A 26,825-nucleotide genomic window follows, 5' to 3' on the forward strand; every position below is an offset into this window, starting at 1 on the left:
ATTAGAATCACCTGGAGAACTTGTAAACCTCCCAAAGCCCAGACCATTTACATCAGGTGATTCCTAGGTGCAGCCAAGGTTGAGAAGCATTGTTCTAAAAACACACCTGGCATCAGCATAGGACTCTCCCACCGTTTTAAACCATACATCCTAACATGTTGACACATGAGCCTGAATCCATCTGAAGGAAACTAAATCATTTTAGGGTTGCACTAATTACAATATCTCATATTTATATCATATTTAAAAGTTTCCAAAATACTTTCACGTAAAAGATCACATCTGACCCTCAAAATAACCTAAGGTTAAGAATCCACTCAAAATTTAAAAGTGAAAAGAAATGAAAAAGCTAAGACTCGGGACCCTTACCAGGCTGTCTCCAGACCAGAGAGCGAGCACACCACAAAGCCTCTTCTCTATGAGAGGCAACGACCAGCATGAAGCAGAGTGAGCACCTGGGGTCTGACTGCCTGGCCTGATCCCCAAAGCCACCTCTTCCTTACCGTGCTATACACGGCAGGTCACTGAACCTCTCCATGCATGTTTCCTCATTTCTGGCATGGGGATACTAATACGATCTACCCCCAGAGAACTGTTGTGAGGATTAAATAAAACAATTCAATTAAAAACCTTACAACAGTGCCTGGTACATGCTAAGTGTTCAATAAAGATTATCTGTTTTATTTCCAAAGAAATACAAGAAAAGTTATGATCTATACAAATTAGGATTTAGTGTTTTGCTCTTGTTCTCCTTGAGAAAAGCAACCGAAGCCCATTCCTGATGCTTTATTTTGCTGTCCTTAGAGTTACAGGTCTCTGAGACCCTGGTCACAATTTTGTTGACTAGCAATCAGTACTCATGGAAAAGGTAACCAGGCATCCACAGGCTGGTCATAACAAAGACCGATGAGCAGCAAATAAATAGGACTTAGCAGTCTTAGCAAAAGTTTTGTTGAGGACACATATTGTTTTACTTCTATCTCCACTGAAGTATGAGAAACAGGCTCCAAATTACAAGAAATATTTAGGGATACAGAGGAACGCCAAGTCAATGGAGCAGGTGTTTGTGGGATCCAGTCCCCAGAGAGAGTTAACAAAATTACATCAGCTTTTCAGGAATATTCTTGATTTCGTTAACGATGTATGGAAACAAGAACACTTGTTGTCATTAACTTAAGCTCCTGGATCCATCAAAGCAACAACTGTTACACTACACTAAAATCTCAAAACATAAAAAGAATGCGAGGCACTTGCAACTCTAAGCAGCTTTTCTTTTCTTTTCCTTCTTCCTTCTTCCTTCCTTTGTTGTTCTCTGTAGGATGAGGCAGTACTTATTTTCATGGATGAAATTAACACCCATATTTCTCTGTGCTAGTCAGGCTCTCTCTGGGGACAAGGTCGGAGCTGTGCTTGTGTTACTCAGGTGATGACGGTTGCATGTAAAGATAAACAGAATTAGGTGAACACAAGAAACATCTCAACAGCCGCACAGTCCAGCCTCCTGGAGAATGGCTCTACTGTTCATCACTGCAAGGATCAAGCACAGCTCTATGACCTAACGGCAGTTCAGGGAAACATGTCTTCTGGCCTCTTTAGAAGTGCACTTATTTATTTCTACTGCTCTTTGTGTCTGTTTTTCCCTTTAGCTAATTCTTCCATTGTTTCAGCTTCTATGTCCCTCTTAGTGTATTCTTCATTTAAAAAACCTTAGGAAAGGGCATCAAAATGAACTGGCTGATCACTATCTAATATGGATTGCTTCCACCAGTCAGACCTAAGCCATAACCTTCATTGCTGCTCTTACAAATGCACAGACAGATGGCTGCTTGTGACTCGAGGTACTAACCCCTGAAATGTGAACAAGGTTACATAATACAAAACAAAGCAACTGATGGCCACTTTGCTCAGAAGGGAGAACATAAAAACAGCAGGTAAATCTTTTTCTACACTTTAGATAGGTGAAATGTACTTTCTATCCAGCTAAAAGAGCCTTGACTAGACAGATCATCATAAAAAATATATATATATATATAAATTATATATATAAAATTAAATGCCCATCTACAGAAGATGATGGTTTGATAAATTATAGTTTCTCTAATCCCTACATAACTTATGATTCTAATTTCTAATTATCTAGTATCTAACACCTAATGCATCTTCTTCAAGGTCTCTCTTCCACCAGGGTCTCAATGCGGAATGGCAAACTCACAGTGAGGCGGAAGTGGTCTTTGTGCTTCTGGTGAACTGCAGATGTGAAGTGCTGATCACTCGGCTGAGGAAGGCGATTTTCTTCATCCAGAATATCCAGTATTCCCACTAATTTTGCTTCAATTAAATCTATTTCAAAAAATCAAAATACGATAGGGTAAAAAATATAACATCTTGAAGATATGTGAACAATTTACTGATCATAAATTTCAAGGACTGCCCAGAAACAATGTAACAGATGATTCTATAAGTATTCTCTCAAAAGCTATAGAGAACAGATGGATTTTATTTCAAATCTGGTAATTTATTAGGAAGTAATACATTTAATATAGGTTTTAGAAAACTCCATAAAGAAAGTAACTAATATAAACCATTCCAATTGTAAGCTAGGATAAGAGGCTAAGGGAAAAGAAATTCCTCCTCTTCCAGATGATATCTATACTCAAAATGAAGTAAAACTACAGAAGCTTTTGTATGCACTGCTTTTTAATACCACTTATAGATATCAATTTACGTGTTTTCCAGCAAAACCTTTCAGTAATAGCACATTTTTATGCTCCTTCCATTCATGTTGTTCAAATTTCCTGCCTTTACAAAATAACTGTAAAATGTAAGCTGCTTAAATACAATATATAAGAACTGTTAAATGGGACAGACTCTAAAAGTCACAGGACATATGAAGAGACATCAAGATTCTGACTGCATTGTTCAGAGAATGATGCTTCTTGGGCAATTAGTGGCAGTAAAGGGGCAGGCATGCTGAACTAAGCTATAAATGAGAGTATTCTGAAAGGTGTAGAAGTATGTGGAAGTTGGCTGAAAGATAAATGGAAGGGGAGGAGTTCCAGCCAACCAAGATATCAAACCATACAGGCTACGGCACACGGGACTGAGAAAGGATATGGTGTGCGAAGGGAATGCTGAGTGGACCAGGTAGGATGTGCAAGTGCTTTGAAAAGTTATGCTAATGTAAAGTTATACTAATGAAAAGTTATACTAATGTAATATAATAGTATCTTGTCCAAATCTAGCACATGAGTTACTGACCTGATTGTCAAATTGGATTTCAAAACAAGGCTTGCCCAACAGTTGATTTTAGAGATGAGATGGGACAGAAAAAGAACACTGAGCACTAGCTAGGTGGCCACAGGAAAGGTTTCTTTAGTGATAATAATGAACAAGAAAAACAGAGATCATTTTCTGCTGCTGCAATTATCCAGATATTACATGTGGAACTTCCGAAGCCAATCTGCAACTGGCCAGAGGGGGCTGCCGACGCCCAGAGGAGAAAAGAAGCAGGAGAAGCGCAGAACCACAGAGCCAAATCAAACCCTGACCAACCTCCCTGAAGCCGGGCTAAACTATGGACTTCCTCACGTGAGATGATAAATCCCTCCACTGCTTAAGCAACTTAGTTACTTTCTTACCTTATTCACATGTTAGTTGTTTAAGTAAGAAAATACTCATCACAGTAAATAGAAGAAATTTTAGGAAAACTCTCAACATAGCTGAATTTGATGCCTTGGTAGGAAAAATAACTTCCTAAAATACTAGAGAAGTAAAACCTCTCTCAAATACCACAGTTTCAAGTCTCATAACCAGTAATATCAATCACAGAGCATAGAAAATTACTAGTAAAAGCATTCACTATATCTTCCCACATTTCCCAAAAGTGGAGCAAAAAATATACATACCTATACAGTCCTGATTATCCACATAAGGTACTTCATTAACACCTAAACCTTCTTTTTGATAGAGTTCTTGTTCCTAAAATGAAATAATCATAATCCTAGATGGAGAAATACTGTACGATATAAAATGGATTGAATGTTCTGTGCCATTTCTGATTATAACATTTATTGATTAGTCAAGTACAAAGGCTCATAACAACTAGTTCAGGAGCCGAGGAGTCTTACAAAACATTAGGGAAGAAAAATCCTTGCCACTAAAGCAATGTGAAATCAAAAACCAAATGGCCAACAGAAGATTCATATGTGGAAATGTTCCCTCCTGCAGATAAGGACACTGTTCTTGAAATACACAGAGCAGCTATGCACAAATAGAGATTTGTTTATAACCATTCAAACCCAAGGAAAGATCAGGGCTTTGAAATATTTTTTAGCAATTTTAAAGTGAGGGGAAGGGAAGAATTAGGGTACGTTAAGTGATAAGCATACATGTAAAACTTCACATAGTAATGGAGGAACTAATGTAGCTGGATAAAATATTTTCAGAGAAACTATCTTAACTGATAAGTACTTGTTTCACCTGTTCATTTATGCCAGAATTGGTTTAACTATAGTATATAAGTAAAATGTACAAAAGGAAGAATGTGCTGGGAAACTCAAAGACAAAAACATAATTAAAAATGTGGGAAAAGATGGATGGGGTGGGAAAAGGAAAGCAGGTATTTCCCATTTCAAGCCCAGATACAGTGGAGGATGGAACTCAGAAACCAGCAGTGCTAACATGAGGAGAACACAGTGCTGTGGGGCAGCCACCAGGAAGGCGGATTCACACCTGCAGGAGTCACTGGACTACTCTGGGAATTATTTTCTTCATCTGTAAAATAAAGGGCGGAACTACATTACTTCTGAGTTCCCTTTCACTCCACTATCTTCATTCAGTAAAATGTATCTCAAGTAGCACAAAGGAGGGAAAGTCAAGACTATTGGTAAGAAAATACTGGAGAATTCAAATACAAGGGAATTCAAAATGGTGAGCGAAACACAAATCAACAGATCCAAAGCTACCTTTACTTGCTCTGCACTCTAAAGAACTACAAAGCAACCTTCCTAGACTTGGGACTGTGAGTGTCAGCCACGCCCACAGTTATTCACCAAGGGCAGTGGTGGAAATTGCTCACTGGACCAGAGGTGGTGTCCGCTCTTCGCAGGCGACTGGCGGTGCACAGGGGAGCATGGCAGGGAAAGCACTGCCCAGGCACTCCAGGCCCATGCACTCATTGAATCTCCTGACTTGGTGGCTTTCCTGCCACACAGAGAGAAGACGAGCATGTAGCAGAGTGCGAAGAAGAAGACAGACCCAGAGGAAGGGTGGGCGATGCCAACGTCGGGGATGAGAGGAAGAGAATTGTTTGGCTGTGGCTGGAGCAGAGACAACAGAAGCAGAAAAGAAATAAGCAGAATTTCAAGTCTAGTGAGCCACTAGTAAGAAGCAGTAGCTGTTCACTTCTGAGGAGGTGTCTGTTAGTTTTCCATCGGGTCTCTAAGCTTCGACTGCACCGTTAGAACTTCTGATGTGCCTGAACAACAGCTGAGCCACAGGGGGCTACACGGGGCATCTTTGATTCCCTGGGCCACCGTACATGACACCTCACCAACCAGGGTGACTGTGGCATGTCTCTGGTCCTTGAAATTTAAAATAGCTTCATGCAGTTCTTAAATTTAAATTGTAATGGCAATTACCTCCTTCAGAATCCTTTCATTAAAAAATTGTTGAAGTTTTTCATTGCAATAGTTGATGCAAAACTGTTCAAAACTGTTATGTTCAAAGTACTCTGAAAACATAAAACCAGAATCAAGAGTCATCATTATATCAACTTCATATTAATAAGTTTATCTTATGATAAAATTTTATTGTATCAATGCTTAATTTAATATTAGGTAAAAAATATATATAATTGTTCTATATTCCCCAAGTGCACTTAGTTCAAGACTTAAATTTTGTTAGGCTTTAAAATTAAGTATTAAAAATACCTTGCTTCACTTGACAAAAAAAGGTGTTTGTCAGATAAGATAAATGTCATATAGTAAAGATACAAAACATAAGCCACTTTCAACAGAATTTTTTAAGCACAGGTAATAAAGCAATCTAAATTAAAGAACAAAAATGGCTTAAAATGCAAGTGCTTCAGATTTTCCTGTTTCACCTGTACAATTACAGTTATTAAGAAATGTGATGGATACTAACTCATTTCTAAAACTGAGAGACTGTATTATATGCTCTCTAAGATCCCCGCAGCTGTGTTATGATTCTATATATGCATGTGTGATGCTAAAACTGGTGCAGACCAGGAAGCGATGTCTGAAGACCATGAAATCTTAAAACAGTGATGAGTGTTTCTCTACTTTTGAACAAAAGGTAATGATTTGTTATAAGTTTTAAAATATATATCACATCAAAAACAAAACTCTGGGGCGGGCCTGGTGGCGTAATGGTTAAGTTCACGAGCTTCGCTTCGGTGGCCTGGGGTTTGCGGGTTCCGATCCTGGGTGCGGCCCTACACACCGCTCATCAAGCCATGCTGTGGCAGCATCCCACATAAAAAACAGAGGAAGATGAGCACAGATGTTAGCTCAGGGACAATATTCCTCACCAAAAAAAAAAAATAATAATAATAATAAAATTTAAAAAACAAAAATCTCTGGGCCAGCCCTAGTGACCTAGTGGTTAAGTTCGGTGCAATCTGCTTGGGTGGCCTGGGTTCAGTTCCTGGGCAGGGACCTACACCACTCATCAGTCAGTGGCCATGCTGTGGTGGCGGCTCACATACAAAAAGAGGAAGAATGGCAGCAGATGTTAGCTCAGGATGAATTTTCCTCAGCAAAAAAATAAGTAAATAAATAAAATAGAAGGGCATTCTTTAAAAAAAAAAACTCTGCCTTTCCCAAAATGTAAACAGTCATACTTTCCCTTGGCAAAGGCTAACAAACTACAAAGGAAGAAGACTCCATCCAACACAGCTAGAAGGTATGCCCACACTGATAAAAGCCCAATATAAAAACGGTCAGATTTACTCAGATGTTTACAACACGGTCCTTCAGACCAAAGTGGCATTTAGATGTTGGTGACTCATTTCATATCTGATTGCAGATTCATATCTGCAGTTGTTCTCAAATATTTATCTTGATATTTTATTCATTTAGTGGAAATTAACTGGAAATAGCTATCTGTTGACAGTTAACACTAATAAAGAATTTTTACACATAGTAACAAGTATGGCCCATATGCTAGGTCATTCTGTACCCCAGCTCTACACTGCAGTCAATGGTTTTAATGACTTAATTCTCTCTATCAGTAGCACTCAAGACTTACCTTTACTTAGCTGCATTCATTTAAGAGTATAGAGACATCTCCTAACTATAGTGGTTTCAATCAACATGTTTTAACTTTAGCATTAGTGTGACCAAAACCCATGAGTCATTCTTTTTTTTTTTTTTTTGGAAGCATCAACTTCCTATTTAAATCATATTATGAAACGTAGGTAGGGACATATGACTGAAAATTCATCAAGTGAAAGGTATTACAAGGGAAAAAAGGTTATTTTTTTTTGTTTTAAATGTGTGAAAACTTGAATGAAAAATATCAAACTCACAAACAAAATTATACTTACCAAAACCAGCAATATCTAGGACTCCAATAAAATAGGATGATGTTTCAAAAGGAAAACACTCATTTACTCTGTTTACCACATGATCAAAAAGATGGCTGTAGACAGTCTTTGCCAAGGCATCTCGAGCGTTGTTTGCCTGCTCCACTTTCAGGGGTACTCTATAAAAGAAGACTATACCAATGAAAATCCTTGACAGTAACATATTGTGAAAACAATGCCAGATACCCAAGATCAAAGGACATCTAAGCATCTGCACTGTGAAGAACAAAATAAACAGTTACAAAAGGTCCTTTGTGAATGGCCACAGACAAATGGGGCTAAGTAGAACACTACAAGAGAAGAACTAAAGGAATTATCTAGAATTAGATTAAAAATTTATTATTGAGAGGCCGGCCTCAGCAGCAGTTAAGTTCACGTGCTCTGCTTCGGTGGCCCCGGGTTCGCAGGTTCGGATCCCGGGCGCAGACCTACGCACCACTTGTCAAGCCATGCTGTGGCGGCGTCCCATATAAAGTAGAGGAGGATGGGCACGGATGTTAGCCCAGGGCCAATATTCCTCAGCAAAAAGAGGAGGATTGGCATCGGATGTTATGTCAGGGCTAATCTTCCTCACAAAAAAAAAAAATCTACTATTGAGTAAAAGAGCTTCAGGCTTAAAACATCTTTTTAACCTTAATTTATACTTCACTGTACATGCCAAATATATAAAAAACTGTTCAGAGGAATAATCTTCCTTTTGACTTTCCTTAAATGCAAAAGAAATTGTGTTTAATTCAGGATAACTTTCAAGTTCAGTAACTTGTTTAACATTGTGTAGGAAAAAATGTTTACATCTTAAAATTGGAAGTGCCCAACTCTATTATTTAATATAAGTAACTACACGGTATTAGATGTTGCAGACACAGACACACAACCCTTGCCCTCAAGAAAATTACAGTCTGATGAAGAGAGATCGCCATAAAAGAGAATTTCCAAACACCATGCTAAATGCTGTCATAAATGTAGGCACGGGGAACCATGGGAGCACCAGAAAAAAATAACCAATTTGGAAGTAACCTTAAAAGTCATTCAGATCAGATTCAGATACCTGAATCCCTTCGAAACAGTGGTTTTCCAACTTCTATTTCCTGCAATGGAACCCTTTCCTAAAGAGAATCTTATGTGAATACTCCATACATAAAACACATGAAAGAACTGCTGTAGGATAAAGGGGAAACGGAGATGACACCTGAGGACCACCCACCTGTGCTTCTACTGGCCTCTTCTTGGGCCTCAGAAATCTCTCCAAGGAACCAAGTGGCCAAAAGGCACTACTATACATCCTCCTCACCAAGGTTTTCTTTATAATAAGAATAATTTGGATTAGCTTAGCAAAGAATCAGGCTAAGCAAACCTTGCTGACATGTCGCAAAGCGTAAGAGCTACCAAATTTTCTGAGTGGCTAAAAGTTTTTTGTTTTTTTTTTAATCCTTTTTGTTTTAATTTGTTGAAAATTTTTCTGAAATATGTCACTAGAACTCACTGCCTGCCTTACTTAGCAAGGGACAGAGGATCTGACTTTTTCCCCCACAAATAAAGATCTTACAGTGCCTCAAAACGATGACTGAACTTCAATTTTTACAGTACCAAAAACAAAAATGCATAAAACATACAAGACTGAGCCAAGAGTGTACACAGACCCAGACACCACCTACAGGTACTTGTTACTGATCTAAAAAATCTTGGCTAGGCTCCTTTTGTCTTACCATCTGCAATTTCCTCCAAATGAAGAATCTTAAAGGTAAGGAGAAATTCTATTTGCTGAGTGTTTTACTCAAGTGAGTTCTACTTACAAATTTTAGTACAAGCCATTTGCAAGGAAAATCACTTTTAAAGTAAAATCTGTCACCTTCTGAAACTAAATAATGGTAATGTTGCACAACCTCATAAATATACTATAAACCACTAAATGGTACACTTTTTTTAACTGAATTATATCTCAAAAAAATACACTATTCTGAAAAATTGAAGAAAAAAAAAAGTTACCTAAAAGTCAAATAATGATTAACATAATCAACTATTTTTGTAGTTATACAAAAGTAAACCTCTCTCTTACCTTATCAACTCCAAATCTGTGCCCTGCAGCACGTGTGTAAGGAATCACTTGAAGAGCTATGGAAGTCAGTGTGCATTTACATGGTGGATTACTGCACTGAGATGCACGGAAGTTTGATGTATCAAGCACATTTTAGAACATTATAATGAAAAGAATGAATCATGCATAAAGATCAACTTTAAATCTCAGTGTTCTCGAAAAATGATTCTGCCTTGACAAACCTCAAGGCAGGATTTTTACCAAGTAATGAGTTAAGGAACTTACTTTATAACTGTCCCTTTGGTGCCCCCTGCTGTTGTTAGCATGACTCTTGTAGTTAGACTTACACGAAGATCATCTTGATCCAAACCCAGTAATTCAGCACAACATTCCAATGACTGAGTAGATTTATTCTTCAGATTACAACCACCTAACAAAAATATATTTTAAAATTAACAAACATTATGTAAACCAGATTTCCAAGATCCGCTTCTTAGAAGTACACTTGACTTACATAAAACTATGGAATAGAGAAGGCTTATTTGTGACTTTTAATTTCACTCCACTTTTTCACCACCCTTGTCAGACACTCATACTGCCAAGGTCAACAGGAGACCCTCACCTGAGGGAGCCCATGATAAATCCTTTCAGCCCATCAATACTAACCTGCCACTGTTTCATTTTTTTATGACCCTGCAAGTGAAATATATTAATGATGGATTACAATCCTCGTTAATATATTAAATCTCTGAAGAAATATAGTGCCTTATCATTAAAACTCATATGACTCCAGAAAACTTCCAAGAGCAATTTTAGAGGCAAATGTTGTAAGGCACTTTAGTAGGTCAATGTGGGTGTCTGTGTGTGTGTGTGTGTGTGTGTGTGTGTGTGTGTGTGTGTTCATTTGCACATGCTCATGTTACTTGAGGACAGAGGAAGAGGGTGAGGAGGGAACAGCTATTACCCGTATATCATATCTAGAGATTTCTATCCATGGAGGCTGTTTTAAAAAGTATTATATAGAAAGACAGTATACTGCAGTGCTTTAGACTTTGGGCTAATATGGCTCTATAACTTATTAGCTATGTGACCTTGAACAAGTTGCTTATTCTCTCTGTGCCTTTTCCTTATCCATAGAATGAGGATAATAACTGGATAATAACTGTACTTACCTAATAAGGTTGTTATGAAGAATAATAAGGTGACACGTGAAGTGCCTGGAATAGTGCCTAGGGCAGAGTAAGCACTATATAAAGGTTGACTATTATTATCTTTATTATTACTACTAATATTAAAAATAAACATTTTACTAATATTTTTAAGGTTTAATGTTTATAAATGATTCATTTCAAGACTAATTTCAAAACTACAAAGAATGTGTAAAAATCATTCTATCATGACAAATTAATAAAGTATTTAATAGACTCATCTGAGGAGAAACAGACATGAGACCTTATACGAATAAGGGGTTGTCAAGACAATTTATTGGGGAAAGAACAGCTTTTTCAACAAATGGCTCTGAGACAACTGGATATCCACATGCAAAATAATGAAGTTGGACCCCTACTTCACACCATACACAGAAATTAACTCAAAATTAATCAAAGACCTAAATGTAAGAGCTAAAACTATTAAACTCTTAGAAGAATACACAAACATAAATCTTCGTGATCTTGGAGTAGGTCATGGTTTCTTAGATATGGCACCAAAAGCACAAAAAAGGAAAAAATAGACAAATCGGGCTTCATAAAAATGAAAAACTTTTGTGTTTCAAAGAACACTATTCAAAAATTGAGAAAATAACCCACAGAATGAGAGAAAATATTTGTAAATTATATATCTAATAAGAAACTTGTATCTAGAATATATCTAAAAAACTTACAACTTGATAATAAAAAGACAATCCAATTAATGAATGGGCAACAGATATGAACAGACATTTCACCAAAAAAGATATATAAATGGCCAATAAAGACATGAAAAGATGCTCAGTGTCATGAGCCATCAGGGAAATGCAAATAAAAACCACAGTGAGATATCACTTCACATGCACTAGGATGGCTATAATCAGACAGACAGACAGTGTTGGTGAGTACGTGGAGAAACAGGAACCTTCATACACTGTTGATGAGAAAGTAAAATGGTACACCTACTTTGGAAAATGGTCCGACAGTTTCTCAAAGAGTTAAACAAAGAGTTACTACATGACTCAGCAATTCTACTCCTAGGAATATACCCAAGAGAAATGAAAACACATGTCCACACAAAAACTTTTACACGAATGTTCATAGCAGCATTATTTATAATAGCCAAAGATGGAAACAACCCAAATGTTCATCAGATGACGAACAGATAAACAATATGTGGTATATCCATAAAATGGACTATTACTCAACAATAAAAAGAAATGAAGTGTTGATACATGCTACAACATGGATGAACCTTGAAAACATTATGCTAAAGAAGCCAGTCACAAAAGACCACATATTGTATGATTCCATGTATATGAAATGCCAATAATAGGCAAATTTATAGAGAGAGAAAGTAGAATAGTGATTGCCTAAGGCTGAGAGATTTGGGAGGGAACAAGGGGTGACTGCTGACGGGTATGGTGTTTCTTTTTGGGGTGACGAAAATGTTCTAATACTGATTGTGGTGATGGTTGCACAACTCTAAATATACTAAAAACCCCTGAGTTGTACACTTTAAATGAGTGAGTTGTATGGTATATGAATTATATTTCAACAAAGCTGTTACCAAAAAAAATAAGGGGAGAAGAATACTTAGAAGATATAGTAAACCTTTAATTCTATGAAAGTAAGCTTACTACTAATTTCTAGTTTCTACACACATACACATTATCTAAAATCATATAATTCTCAAAAAATTGACCACCAATAATTCATTAATTCATTTAAATACTTCTTTCTTACAATTTTGCAAAGTTTCTCACACATTTCCAGGAATTATGTAATGCTTACATAAAAAAAATTGATTTTAAAGTTTTAAACAAAGTACTGTAAAATAATTCAAGGTTTTCATGTCACTTCCTTTCCAAAAAAGAACTTATTTAAACATTTTTAAAATTTGTTCTTATATGTATATTTTTGCTATGTGGAATTTAAAAAATAGGAAGTCCCAATAGGTATTTTTCACATTTCCATCATGAAAAAATTCTCAATAATAGTAAGTGTCTTCTAAACATTTATTGGAGAATAAATTTTCTGATAAAATAGTTACAAAAATATCTAGAGCTTTTTCAAATTGTGAGGACAGGACAAAATCAAGCTCTCTAGGGGGAAAAAAATCAATTCTAAACCATTTGGATCTATAGGAAGGGTCATAGGAAGAATGAAGATTAATATAATAAAATCTTAGTTATTAAAATAAAAATAACTTAGTTTATTAATTCTTCTGATGATTGCCTCATGCCAGTCTTCTCTGCTTTCTGTTTATTTTCCCTTCAACCGAAAGAAGTTTGAGAAGAAAAATAAAAGGTAATGTAAATATGTGCTACGTGCCTTTTGACTGTTTAAGTGCTTTTCAACTAACTAGAACATGCCATGTTTATGATCCTCTGTATACCTGCAAGTTCTAACACAGGGTAATAATATGAGGCAGGAAAATGCCACTATCTCTTCTAACAACACTTCCAAAGTGTGCATTAATTATTTTGAACTTTTTTGTATTACTTAGAACTCCCACATGCTGCCAGGCATAACAACGCTACAGAGCAAATGAAACATATTCTAACATACATCAGATTTTCAAAACAAATTTTCAAATCCCTCAAAAAAACTAATAAAAAATTTTAATGCATATTAAGAACATACCTGATTTTGCTTGGTTTTCTTTTTATTTTAAACTGGGAGTAATCTTTATTTTTATTTTACTTATTCATTGAAACACAGTATGTGCCAGACATAAGTATTTGCATCATTTTACAAATATTTAACTCATTTATTCCTCTTTAAAACATGAAGTAGGGACTGTGATTATCTCTAGTATACAGGTGAAGAAACTGAGACATGGAGAGGTCAAGTCCTGGCCCAAGGTCACACACGCAGGTCGTACAGGGTCAACAGTCTGGCTCAAGAGCATGTGCTCTTAAATACTACACTAGGTTGCCTCTGAGGTTACTGACTTCACAGCATCACAAGACGCTGAAGCTGAACGTCATTAAGACGGTCTATTTCAGCCTGCTCACTCACAGCTCGGGACTGTGCAGTGACAGGGGCAGTGAGGGCCAACTATCACAAGTACCTGAGACAGCTGGAAATGGGTAGAACCCGCCTCCCACATCTACAACTTCATTAATAACCATATCACTTCACTTCTGCAGAGGCTCCACTTCTGTAAAATGGAGATAACACCCTCTACCTCATCATCTTCATGAAGTTTAGATTATGATTACGCTGTTTACGATGAAATACAGTATATGAAGAATCTAGTACATAGCAGACATTTTTTTTAAATGTTCTTTTTCCTTCTTCTTGTGCCCTTTCCCTCTATGCATACTACAGCTAAGTACTATACTTTAAAAGCACTTCTCATGGATTATTTTTTCATTATTCTACAAATGAAAAAAACAACACTCAGAGAGCTTCTCGAATCTGATACTAAAGCCCATGTTATTGACTGTGATATTAAATGGTATTTTCAATTTTTTTTAACTCATTCTTGATATAAAATTTTTAAATAACTTATTTATGCAGGAGTCAACATGTTTTTCTCTAAAGTGTCAGATTTTAGGCTTTGCGGGTTGTACAGTCTCTGTCACAACTACTCAACTCTGCCACTGAGCATGAAAGATGGCATAGACAAGACATAAAAGAATAGGTGTGCTGTGATACTTACAAAAACAGGCAGCTGGTCAGATTTGGCCATGGGCCACAGTCTGCCAACCCTGTATTCATGGATCAAACTTAAGATTATACAAAAAGCCTTACTGTTTACGCAGAGACTGAAACACTAGGGTTGAAAAGTTACTATCATCCAAGCATTTAAATGCTCTTTCCAATTTGCATAAAGTTAACTTATTTTCATTTCCCAGTAATAAAGTGTATGGGCTTTTATGTATTCAATTGCCCTAATTAACTGATCCAACTTTAGATCAATGAACCAGAAAACTGTCAAAATACCTTAATAGATAGCAGAGAATTATTCTGTTCACTTATTTAGAAAAGTATAATATCAGTTGAAAAATTTAACTAAATATGACCCCGGTAGTCAGAGATACTTATTCTTCATAAAATGAAAAGTTTATTCCTCATCAGTATCACTGATTTGTTCAAAACCGAGCTCATAATGACTAATAATGCAGCATCCTTCATTTGCAAGATTCACCATGTAACACAGTATATTCTAGAAATTTCAGGGTATTAACCTGCACAAAAACAGATTCAATTTACTTATGACAAAGAAATCACAGAACTTCTAATGTTACTCCTCTTTAAAAAAAACAAAACAAAGCAAAAAACCATAAAGAAAAAAAACCTGAAGTGCTGCCGGCTTCCTCAAAATCAATATTTCCAAGGTGCAGGACACCAGCTACCACCCGGAACAGATCCAGCTTTTCTTCATCATCCAGACCAATCTTCTTCATGGCCGTGCACATTCTAATAAAGTCTCCATGGTCATCTAACAGAGGGTCTTTCAAGGAACCTGCCTTAAGATACTACAAAACAATAAGACATCAATAAACTGCTCTTTATATTATTTAAATATACTAAACCAACTGCACAAGGTCTATTAATGCATTATATAACATGCAAAATAAAATGTATCAATGGAAAAACTTTAGTATTCTAACATATTCAAAAACTGAATGGGTAAAGTGCACAACAGGGTCTCTCTGTATTATTTCTCTCAACTGCATATGAATCTACAATTATCTCAATAAAAATTTCAATCGTGGCTTAGCGATTAAGTGCACGTGCTCCGCTACTGGTGGCCCGGGTTCGGATCCCGGGCGCACACCAACGCACCACTTGTCCGGCCATGCTGAGGCCGCGTCCCACATACACCAACTAGAAGGATGTGCAACTATGACATACAACTATCTACTGGGGCTTTGGGGAGAAAAAGGAGAAAAAAAGGAGGAGGACTGGCAATAGATGTTAGCTCAGGGCCGGTCTTCCTCAGCAAAAAGAGGAGGATTGGCATGGATGTTAGCTCAGGGCTGATCTTCCTCACAAAAAAAAAGAATTTCAATCAAAAATGGAATGAGATGTTTTCCAATTAAATTACAATTTTAACTCTAAAGCATTATAATACTAGGATATTAGATAAAAATATAAATTGAGTTGAAAAAGGGGAATATCAGTGGTTGAAATGAATCGATAGATCAAAAAGAACTAAGGTAAAAAACTGTAATAAAAATTTAAATATGTAATAAAAATTTAAATTTAAAGCATTATACTCTTTCATGTCAACTGCCATCAACTGCACCAACACTCAACAGCAGTAAACAGTGGACAGGCTAATAACAATTTTTGTGGCCTGAGAATTATTTTTTAAACCTTTCTATATAAATATATATGAGTAAAGTGTATTAGTAAGCATTATGCTTACTCTAAGAATTTATGCAATGACTGAAAAGATTTCAGAAAAAATGAAGACAAAATTTGGTTTCTTTCCTAAAAGAATTTGCATCTCAAGTATTCATTTGTTAGAACCTCAAAAAAACTCACAAAAAGGGATGAAGAAAGTCAGGCCTGCAGAAACTAGAAGGAGAAAAATAAAACTTACTGGACACATTAAGACTGGACTAGGAATTTTCCAGAACTTGAGAATTAATAAGTAAAATTAGACATTAGGTAACAGCATCAGAATTAGCTGGCCATTAAAGATACCTCTAGGAGATGTTTTTTCCCTCCCAGTTGCCAATTGCTTCCCAGCTAAAGTTGTAATTGTCTTTCCATAAAATTCTTTAAAATGTTTAATTATGCTTGTGTGAAATTTCTGGAAAATGTCTAGATAAAGAAATGTAATTTTATTCTTAAAAGAAGCAAAGGAAACAATCACATGCAGCCAAAGTTAACAGAAAACACATATGCAGAATTTTTAGTCTTGCAATTAAATGGTTATTTCATTTAATAACTGTTTCCAAATAAACGTTAATGAACATATTGCTATTATGGCAGACTAAAAATACTGCATTCTCTTAAAAATTGCACACAGCTTAAAGACACTCAAATGGAACTAGGCAAAGGATTCTAATTAGTCAAAATGATCACCTCATCCTCCTGATAAAGAAGACATAAAAAGTAAATATATTAATCCATTGCTCACTTATATATTTTTATATATACACTCAATAACATGAATAAGCTTCCTGACAAAGTATGCTTACTCTAGAATACGAAAGAGGATATTTTTTTCTTAGAAGAGAACAAAGAGCACATGTTACTCTTTGGAAAGTAAAATCCAATTTTCTTTCCTTTCTACTCAGTTTTTTCCATGCCAAAAGATCAAATTTTCATATATATATATATTTTTTTTTTCTTTTTTTTTCCTTTAAGAAAAATAGCTGCTATGTCCCACTAGGAAATGTCTCCATTACCTTAGTGAAAAAATACAATTTCTGTATTTTGATGATGCCTTATAAAAATATAGGCTATTATGACAAAGGAAGATACCACAATAAATACTAATGTCAGTTCTTAAAGTTCCAACCATGGTTGTAACATTAACTAAAGTTTATGATTTATAATTCAGACATCTGTGTCTATGATAATAAATAACATGTCAACTTAAACAAAACTTAATTGCAGACTCATCTGCTTAGAATTTGAAATAATGGGAATTTTTATTTGCTTTCTGTTCTTTTCTATGAATATATTAAAGATATAATTCATCTCACTCATTTTGAAAGGAGTCAAAAATATTTGACTCACAAATACAGGAGCATTAAGACTGAGTATAATAAAAACTTGTTCAATTAAATACTCAATACAAATCTTTTAATAAAATTAATAAAGACAATATGAACTAGTACCTATAATCTTGACTTACTATTTCATAATTTAAGCTCCTTGAGCAGATATAACTTAATACCACTTATTACTTAAACAATGCATATTAAAATTTATAAGGGATTTTTAGATTAAGGATTTAATGTTTTTAAAATAATACTTAATGGTATAATTATATATAATTACTCTTAGAAATATAACAATTTAGGGGCCGGCCCCAGGGCTTAGCGGTTAAGTGTGCACTCCGCTACTGGCGGCCAGGGTTTGGATCCCAGGCACGCACCAACGCACCACTTCTCCGGCCATGCTGAGGCCGCGTCCCACATACACCAACTAGAAGGATGTGCAACTATGACACAACTATCTACTGGGGCTTTGGGGGTGAAAAATAAAAAGGAGGAGGATTGGCAATAGATGTTAGCTCAGAGCTGGTCTTCCCCAGCAAAACGAGGAGGATTAGCATAGATGTTAGCTCAGGGCTGATCTTCCTCACAAATAAAAGAAAAAGAAATATAATAATTTAGTAAGACCTATATATAAAACTTCTTGTAATACATTACAGAAATACGATGTTTTAAAGAGAAATACAGGGCCGGCCCCGTGGCTTAGCGGTTAAGTGCGTGCGCTCCGCTGCTGGCGGCCCGGGTTCAGATCCCGGGTGCGCACCAACGCACCGCTTCTCCGGCCATGCTGAGGCCAAGTCCCACATACAGCAACTAGAAGGATGTGCAGCTGTGACATACAACTATCTACTGGGGCTTTGGGGGAGAAAAAATAAAATAAATAAATAAATAAATAAATAAATAGAAATACAATGATATATAAGCATTAGTTCACAAGAATGCTTACTGATTTACTGTCTACTGTCTACTTCAATGCTTATTTCAGCCTTGAAGTAGACAATAAATTATAAAGAATATATTTCATACTTAATCTCAAGTGGGTAATATGAGAGTGAGTTTCTAAAATGTTAGCAAAGGATAATTTTCAGGCAGTTTAATACCCTCATGCTGGGAAAAAGAACAAGAGGAGAGCAGCAGGTTGAGGCCTACCCAAGAGGAACAACAGAGGCATGAAGCACTGCACTGTGAGAGAGACACGGATGAGGATTTAGTTTTTAAAGTATAAGCCTAAAAGTAAGAAATCTTATTTGAGCTCCAAAATAAAAAATATCTTTCAGCATGATTTTTTCGTATTAAAGATTTTAATTTAAAAAAATAGTCTACTATACCTCAGGACTTTTTCGGTTCTGTAAAATCTGTTTGTCAGTTTCTTTGTTAGCAAAGTATCTAGTGCAGCCTCGGTTTAAATACTATGACAAAGAAATTTAAAATAAAATTAACAAATATGATTCATAGGAAAATAATACAGAAGAAAACACAACTTATCAAATACTGCGAGTCATAAAGCATTTCTAAACATAACCAGAGTATCCTTTACTCTCTCAATTAAAATCGATCCTTCTCGGGCCGGCCCCGTGGCTTAGTGGTTAAGTGCGTGCGCTCCGCTGCTGGCGGCCCGGGTTCGGATCCCGGGCACGCACCGACGCACTGCTTCTCCGGCCATGCTGAGGCCGCACACAGCATACAGCACATACAGCAACTAGAAGGATGTGCAGCTATGACATATACAACTATCTACTGGGGCTTTGGGGGAAAAATAAATAAAATTAAAAAAAAAAAAAAGAATTTCTAAACATAACCAGAGTATCCTTTAATCTCTCAATTAAAATCGATCCTTCTCAGGCCGGCCCCGTGGCTTAGCGGTTAAGTGCATGTGCTCCGCTACTGGTGGCCCAGGGTCGGATCCTGGGCGTGCACCGATGCATCGCTTGTCCGGCCATGCTGAGGCTGTGTCCCACATACAGCAACTAGAAGGATGTGCAACTATGACATAGAACTATCTACTAGGGCTTTGGGGAAAAAAAGGAAGAGGACTGGCAATAGATATTAGCTCAGAGCCAGTCTTCCTCAGCAAAAAAAGAAAAATCGATCCTTCTATAAAATTACAAACATGTCACTCTTACTAATCATCAGACTAGTAATACTATCTAGGGATACTGAAAATCCTAATTCCTGAAAGCAGATTAAATTAACTGATTAATATAAAAATCAATATTATAAAGCTTTCCTATTTTTTAAGGGCAGCAATTTTAAATCTTCTCAGTGTTAAATATCTTATTAAAAATATAGTTCATAAGATAAGTACTACAGATAATAATGAAAATCATCTCCCTACAAAATATGTAAAGAGTCTCAAATAAGGACCCACACATTGTGGTTTAATATGTTAAGTAACATTTTAAATTCTGAATAATTAACAAATATTATCCTTGAGTTTCTTAATTTCTGATTTTTAGAGTCAGTTCTTCAAAACCTCCGTTTCACATTTACTGAAAGTTAACACCGCTTATACATAAATTATAATACTTGCTTTACGAGGCCTTCATAGGTATTCAAGTAACAATTTCAGCTTTTGTCTCAATGCTTTACTTCGCTGCCCAGAAGCCTTTTAAAGACTAAGTGCTTTCCAAACAGAACAGAGAAGCAGTTGAGAAGCAAATAATATACTGGTTTCAAAGAGAATCAGTTACCCACATTTAAGGGGGAAAGGGGTCAGGAAGGAAGAACACAGGGAACAGGATGGGAAAATTTTTAAAACATCTCATCTTCTATTAAATCAAGTCACTATGATTCCACTGTATCATGGCATGAATTCCAAGATTAAATACACCACACCATATAGATTTCAAGAAAATATTTATAGTAAACTCTGAATGATTTGGGCATAAATTAATATTTTAGATGATCAATGCATCTGTCTTTCCCCCTCCATTAGTTAAAACCAAAAAATGACATGCAGTGAGTTTTTCTTTCTACCCTAGAATCTTTGGGGAAAAAAATAAAACAGAAGGGAGGGGGATAATACTGGTAAGCATTTTCAACTGACTATTTAAAAAAAGAGTTCTTTTATTTAGTAAGACACTAGTAGCTTAAACATATAGAACCAAAACAAATGTTTTCTTTGCTAGCAAGAGGCTTACCCTCCCACTCCAACTGTTTCATTAAACACTTGACGTTTGGACAGATGGATTTAATGGTAAAATCTTGGAAAAATACTTGTTTCTTCCAACTTTTCTAATAGAAAGCTATAACTATTCTTGCCATCCATTCTCATTCTATCCAAGCTTTATGTATATTCAAGGATTTTTGCATGACTATAACGAATGCTTTCATAAAACATGTAAAAATATTTGAAAATTTGAGTAATGCAAGATCTTAAACCTCTATCTTCTAAAATTCATGCATAGTTAATATAAATGTTTTCAAACAGGTGCATCTCTATTATTCTTTACATACTAATTGGGATAGATTAGTGACAAAAAAAAATTTTTGGAAGCGTTCACCCTACTGTAGGGGTTCTCGCTTGTCTTTACAACCTTATCCATGAGTTATAACTGGAGGCCTACACCAAATCACAGAAAAACCTAATGAAATTACAAACACACTTTCAAATCACTTACAGGCAGACTCGTGTGGGGGAAGGGATATAGCAGTGTGTGTATGCATGTGTGAGAGGAAGATCCAAGACGGCAGATGTATCTGGGTGAAAGGTAATGCTGTTCCCCTCCTCTCCTCCTACCACCAAAAGGACTCTCTTGTAAGAGAAGAAATCATGCCTCCCAGTTCACACTGTAGAAGCAGGAAACTCTGCAACCTACTAAAGAGTTTCAGTAGCTGCCCTCTTAGGATGCCTGCCACTGTGCCAGAAAAGGATATACATTCTGAGACACATAAAACCATGCTCCCAAACCTCCAAGCAGAAAGAAATGCTCGATTAAGACAAGAATAGTCACATCACTTATTAACTCAGTGTTGACAAAGCCACATTACCATTGTTAAATTTCATACGATTCATAGTAATTTACATTCCTTTTTGAAAAATCATTGTACAGAAATGTCTCTTCTACTTTCATGAAGATAATGTGGGCAACTAACTTCAAATTCCAATTAATTTGGTGAGTTCTAGAGAAGGCTGGACATTTTAGAAGTATATAAATAGATACAGTTATGAAGCACTTCCAAATATACATTAAAAGAAACTGCTTGAAGTAATAACAGAAGCTGGGCTGCAAAAACTAAATAACACATACGCACACACACACACAGAGAACAATAATTAAATAGAATATGTATGTCATGATTCCCAAAGAAGGACTCCTGCCCAAAGAGGACTATTAGAATCACCCGCAGAGGGCCGGCCCGGTGGCTCAGCGGATCAGTGCGCGCGCTCCGCTACTGGCGGCCCGGGCTCGGATCCCGGGCGCGGATCCCGGGCGCACACCGACGCACCGCTTCTCCGGCCATGCTGAGGCCGCGTCCCACATACAGCAACTAGAAGGATGTGCAGCTATGACATACAACTATCTACTGGGGCTTTGGGGAGAAAAAGGGGAAAAAAAGGAGGAGGACTGGCAATAGATGTTAGCTCAAAGCCGGTCTTCCTCAGCAAAAAAGAGGAGGATTAGCACGGATATTAGCTCAGGGCTGATCCCCCTCACAAAAAAAAAAAAGGATCACCTGCAGAACTTCAAACAAACTACATTCCTTACCCCCATCTCATAATTCCCATACATCCCACACAGGGACACTATTTTCTAGCTGAGAATCTGTAAATTATGCTAACCTTCCCCAGTCACCACTTCTTGAAACTCCACTGGCTTGTGATTCAGGCGCTCCAGATGTTCCTTGTACTTCTCTCAGAACTTCACTGGTGCTTTCTCTCTTGTGCAACTCTTCATCTGCTCATCCCTTCTCCTCCAGAGGCTGGACCCTGGCACATGCTTCTCTATATTATGCAATCTCCCTGGATAATCTCATCTACTCATTGTCATAGTTTTAACCACCACCAGAATACTGACATCTCCCAAACCTGTCACTCTAGCACTGATCTTCAGCTTACTATACCTGTCTTCCACTTAGATGTTCCATAGGCTCCAAAACTGAACTCATTCTATACGCCATAAACTTTCCATCTGGCCCCAATAATGGTATTTACATATCCACCCAGGTACCCTAGTCATGTTTTGGAAAATTATTCCAGACTCCTTCTTCTCTTTCCAAGTCCTATCAATTTTACCTCCTAATATTTCACATATCCCCTTCTCTCTAACACTGCCATTGCTAAACCAAATTCAGGCACTGAGTAACTCTTACTTCAGTTGCCAACTAATCTACCCATGGTTTCAATTTCTATCCATCCCCTCTTCTATCCCCTTAAAGCCATCCTCCATATTGAAGTCAGAGGTAAGTATCGACCTGATATCTAACTTTCTACTTAAAGCCTTTCAATAGCCCCTTATCAACTACGGAAGTAAGACCAAACTCCCTAGCCTCCCCTCCACCCCTTCCTGCCTTACCCTTTAAGCTGTTTCTTGTCTTCGTTTCTTCATCTTTTTGCATCTACCAGGAATATCCTTTGCATTTTTCTTCCTCTAGCTAACACTTGAAAATCACTCAGGTTTCTACTCAAGCATCAATTTTTCCAGTAAGCCTTTCCAAAATCCCCAGGCTGCCACAGCATCCTTTGCATCTCTCTCTCTTATCATTCAACATACCAGTCAGACTGTGTATGTGCTTCCCATCAGAGTCTAAGGCGCTCAAGAGCAGGACCTGTGTCTCATCTATCTTTTTAAACCTGGCACAATGCCCAGCACCCAAAGGACAAGCAATAAATATTGGTTGTTGAACTGAATTAAGGAAGACAATCATGGGTCCTTTATTAATTCAGTGGTCAAAATTTTTTTTTACAAATAAGTGAAAGGTAACTTTAAAGTTGGCAGTATAGAACCATTATCAATTTCTTACTAAGTTTAAATTGATACGGGGTTTAACATCTACCTTTTTACCTATCCCATTATGTACTCCCTCATATAGTATTATTTTATAAACTCAGCAATAAACCTGAATAGAGATCTACTTAGTACAGAAATCATTCTATCACATTACACTGAGTTCAACGTAAGCTACATTCAGCTTAATACCAAAATCCACCGAAGTAAGTTTTAGAATTGAAGGCAATTTAATTTGCAAAAATCACATGAAATTTCTTTTCATCCAACCTACCCGAAAATTATCTGGGGAGCTCAAATGAAGTTTTCCCCTAATATCTTCAGAAGCACCAGCACACAACCTATAAAAGATATGATAATTCCTTTCCTCTTTGCCTTGAACACAGATCCTAGATTTCTCTAGAAGATAATGTGAAACAAATCCTCCAACAACTGAACTCTAAAAAACAAAACAGAGAGAAAAAAAATTTTTTTTTTTTTTTTTTGCAATTAACGTATAATTTACCAGTATGTTACATTATTCATCTTTTCTAATAAACATCTGTCTATCAAAGAGGTTGTAATATTTATCAAATAAAGGGAAAAAAACAGATAACTAATTGTAAGCTAGAATATACACAGAGGTTACAGTGAACATATATATTCTCCCAAATATCTAAAGTGACACAGAGAAATTTAAATGGATTTACCATGAGTTCAAGTACAGCACCAATTCTATCAAGACTCCTGTGTTTTTCAGAAACACTCCCCAACCATATCATCCCAAAACTCACTCTCATTTACCTTCTCATTGAAATGTATTTCTACAAATTTTCCAAATCGACTGCTATTATTGTTGCGAACAGTCTTTGCATTTCCAAAGGCTTCTAAGAGTGGGTTAGCTATTGAAAAAGAAATGAAAATATCCCATCAAAAAATTAGCATGAAGGAAAATCACAAAATAGTATGCATAGTATGTTTCCATTTATTAATAAATACACATGCTAGAAAAAATCTTCAAAAATATAACAGGAAGAAATTCACATATAATGTCAAATCCCACAAATATTTATTGACTACCACTATGTTCAGGCCCTATTAAAATGCAGGAGATGGAAAAATTACTCAAAATATATAAAAAGAAAATGTAAATGTTATGGGACAGGCTAAATTTTAAAAAGCCACTAGGTTATAAAATTGATAACTCAAGTTTAAAAATTACTCCCTAAGAAATTTAAGGTTTTCACAAGTACGTCAGCCCTAGAAGAATAGTGATTATAATACATAAAACAGCAAATCTCTTGTGACAAAATACAGGCAAGAAAGTTATTAGTTGACTTACGTTTCTAAAATATTTTATATAGTAACATAACCTCCAGATTTAACATTTTCACATGCGCATTCAACAACATCTAACAAATTAAGAGCTTATAGAAGTACCTAAGAAAGGTTCTCAGAATAAGAGCTTTTAAAATCCCAATGAACAAATGTAAAATTTTCATTGTTGTTATTTTATAACCACACACACACACACACACACACACACATCACATGACTGGAAAGGGGTTACTAGGGTCTATTCTTGTACTCACTAGAGTCTCAACTATAAACAGCAGATTAGTGTCATTCTTACTCACATCTTCTCCATCAACACCCTTATAAATTGCTTCACAATGTTTACTGCTAGAATATTTCTTATGAAGTCTTTTAAAGTCCATTTCTCTTATTCTATCCACAGAAGAAAACGTAACTAGTCCCCAAACCCTTTAAAGATCACTCCCCAGTAGTTTCACTTTCCAAAATAAGAAAGTTTTAAAACTAAAAGAAATGTCAGCCTTTATATGTCGTCTTCAGATGGGCAAGAAAACTGAGGCCGTGATACAGGAAAAGGACCCAATTCTCATCTTCAAGTTGTGCACTGATTGTAAATGCAAAGATTCTCTTTGGAAGGATCCACAAGAACCTAGCTGTAGTTGCCTCTAAGCAGGGACATTTGGGGCTTGGGGCAAGGTGGCCGAGAGACTTATTTTTTAGTGTAAATTTACGCTTTTGTATTTGGGGGGGAACAATTTTTATGTTGTGCATGTATTACTTTAAAAATAAAAACACTATTCTTGAAATAAGAATAAGTACTAAGAAAAAAAAAAAAGAAAGAAAGAAAGAAAGAAAACTGAGGCCCAACAAGTTCAACTGACCTGTGGATCACTGATGATCTATTAGTTTTTGCTGAAGAATTCAATATATTAAATAAAATATCACAAAATAGAATAAGAGCCTCTGTATCAGAAAATTATATAAACGCTATTAACGATAAACTCATTCCAAAACCAACAACCAATCTTCGATTATGGATGGCATCAAAAGATTTCTACATTCTGCCCGTTAACATCTACTGTTCTCCAGTAAGGGGATCGAGAAAGATCTGGATAATACTTTCCAACTTTCCTCGACTATAACATACTATATATGCATAGCACATTCTTATGGAAGAAACTGGGCTTATATCCAGTTCTCAAGTGAGTGTGCACCTCAAGTAAACAAATTAGAATACTAATCAGTCTTTTATTGAATTAACTATCTATTTATTCAATTTTATAGAGTGATTCCCTCACTAAAGTAAGGTACTGTACTGTGAATAAAGCATTACTTATGAGATCTTTACACCTGAGTGTGTCATAATATCACAGTGAGAACTGTAAGTAAAATTAGAAAATTTTACCTCAAGAAACATAAAAAACTTTATTGATGCACAACTTTAAAAATGTTTATTAGAGCTGTATTTAGATTCATCTACATGCACATTTTACGTAATTGTGAAAAAACATTTGCTACCTACGATCTAGCAAAATGCATAAACATAGAAGGCCCCTAATAAATTTTTGTTCAATTTCTTTAAAATGTCAAGAGTGTTAAAAATACGTACTTAATATAGCATATAGTTAAGATGCCTAGGTTTACATGCCACTTCCACAACTGATGGAACCGATACACTCTTCGGCAAGTTATTTAAACTCTTTTTATCTCAGTATCTGTAATATAGTACCTACCTCATTTAGGCGGATTTAGTGAGGATTTAAATTAGTAACAGATTTTAAGCAAATCAGACAAAGCAAAATACACCCCACATATGTTGATATTACCATTATTATTAAAACACTTACTGAGTGCCTAGTAGGGGAAAGTGAGGAAGGGGGATAGAGAAAGAGTGTCCAGAGAGGCCTAAAATACCTCAAAGAACTACAAGGAGACCAACACGACTAACGCATAAGGAGACAGAGGAAACATGACTCAAGATCAGACCCGAGCAGGCAGAGGCCAGACCACACAGAGCACTGGAAGTCATGTTACATTACAGATCTGAGGCTTTATCTGAGAGCA

General features: G+C 36.2%; 1 protein-coding gene across 4 annotated transcripts in view; it reads right to left on the reverse strand.

Moving 5' to 3' along the window:
* The window catches only part of MYO6 (myosin VI), a 150,998-nt gene that overhangs the window by 43,749 nt on the left and 80,424 nt on the right, over positions 1-26,825 (reverse strand). For all 4 annotated transcript variants that reach the window (XM_058566750.1, XM_058566753.1, XM_058566752.1 and 1 more), the window contains exons 8-16: positions 24,252-24,349; positions 23,743-23,907; positions 18,849-18,929; positions 15,138-15,318; positions 9,927-10,071; positions 7,568-7,725; positions 5,640-5,731; positions 3,906-3,978; positions 2,213-2,340 (exon numbers count right to left, since the gene is read on the reverse strand). In XM_058566750.1, the coding sequence (XP_058422733.1) occupies positions 2,213-2,340; positions 3,906-3,978; positions 5,640-5,731; positions 7,568-7,725; positions 9,927-10,071; positions 15,138-15,318; positions 18,849-18,929; positions 23,743-23,907; positions 24,252-24,349 (1,121 nt within the window). The remainder of the gene's footprint in view (positions 1-2,212; positions 2,341-3,905; positions 3,979-5,639; positions 5,732-7,567; positions 7,726-9,926; positions 10,072-15,137; positions 15,319-18,848; positions 18,930-23,742; positions 23,908-24,251; positions 24,350-26,825) is intronic.

Source organism: Diceros bicornis, chromosome 23 (assembly GCF_020826845.1).
Source record: "Diceros bicornis minor isolate mBicDic1 chromosome 23, mDicBic1.mat.cur, whole genome shotgun sequence".
Lineage (NCBI taxonomy): Eukaryota > Metazoa > Chordata > Mammalia > Perissodactyla > Rhinocerotidae > Diceros > Diceros bicornis.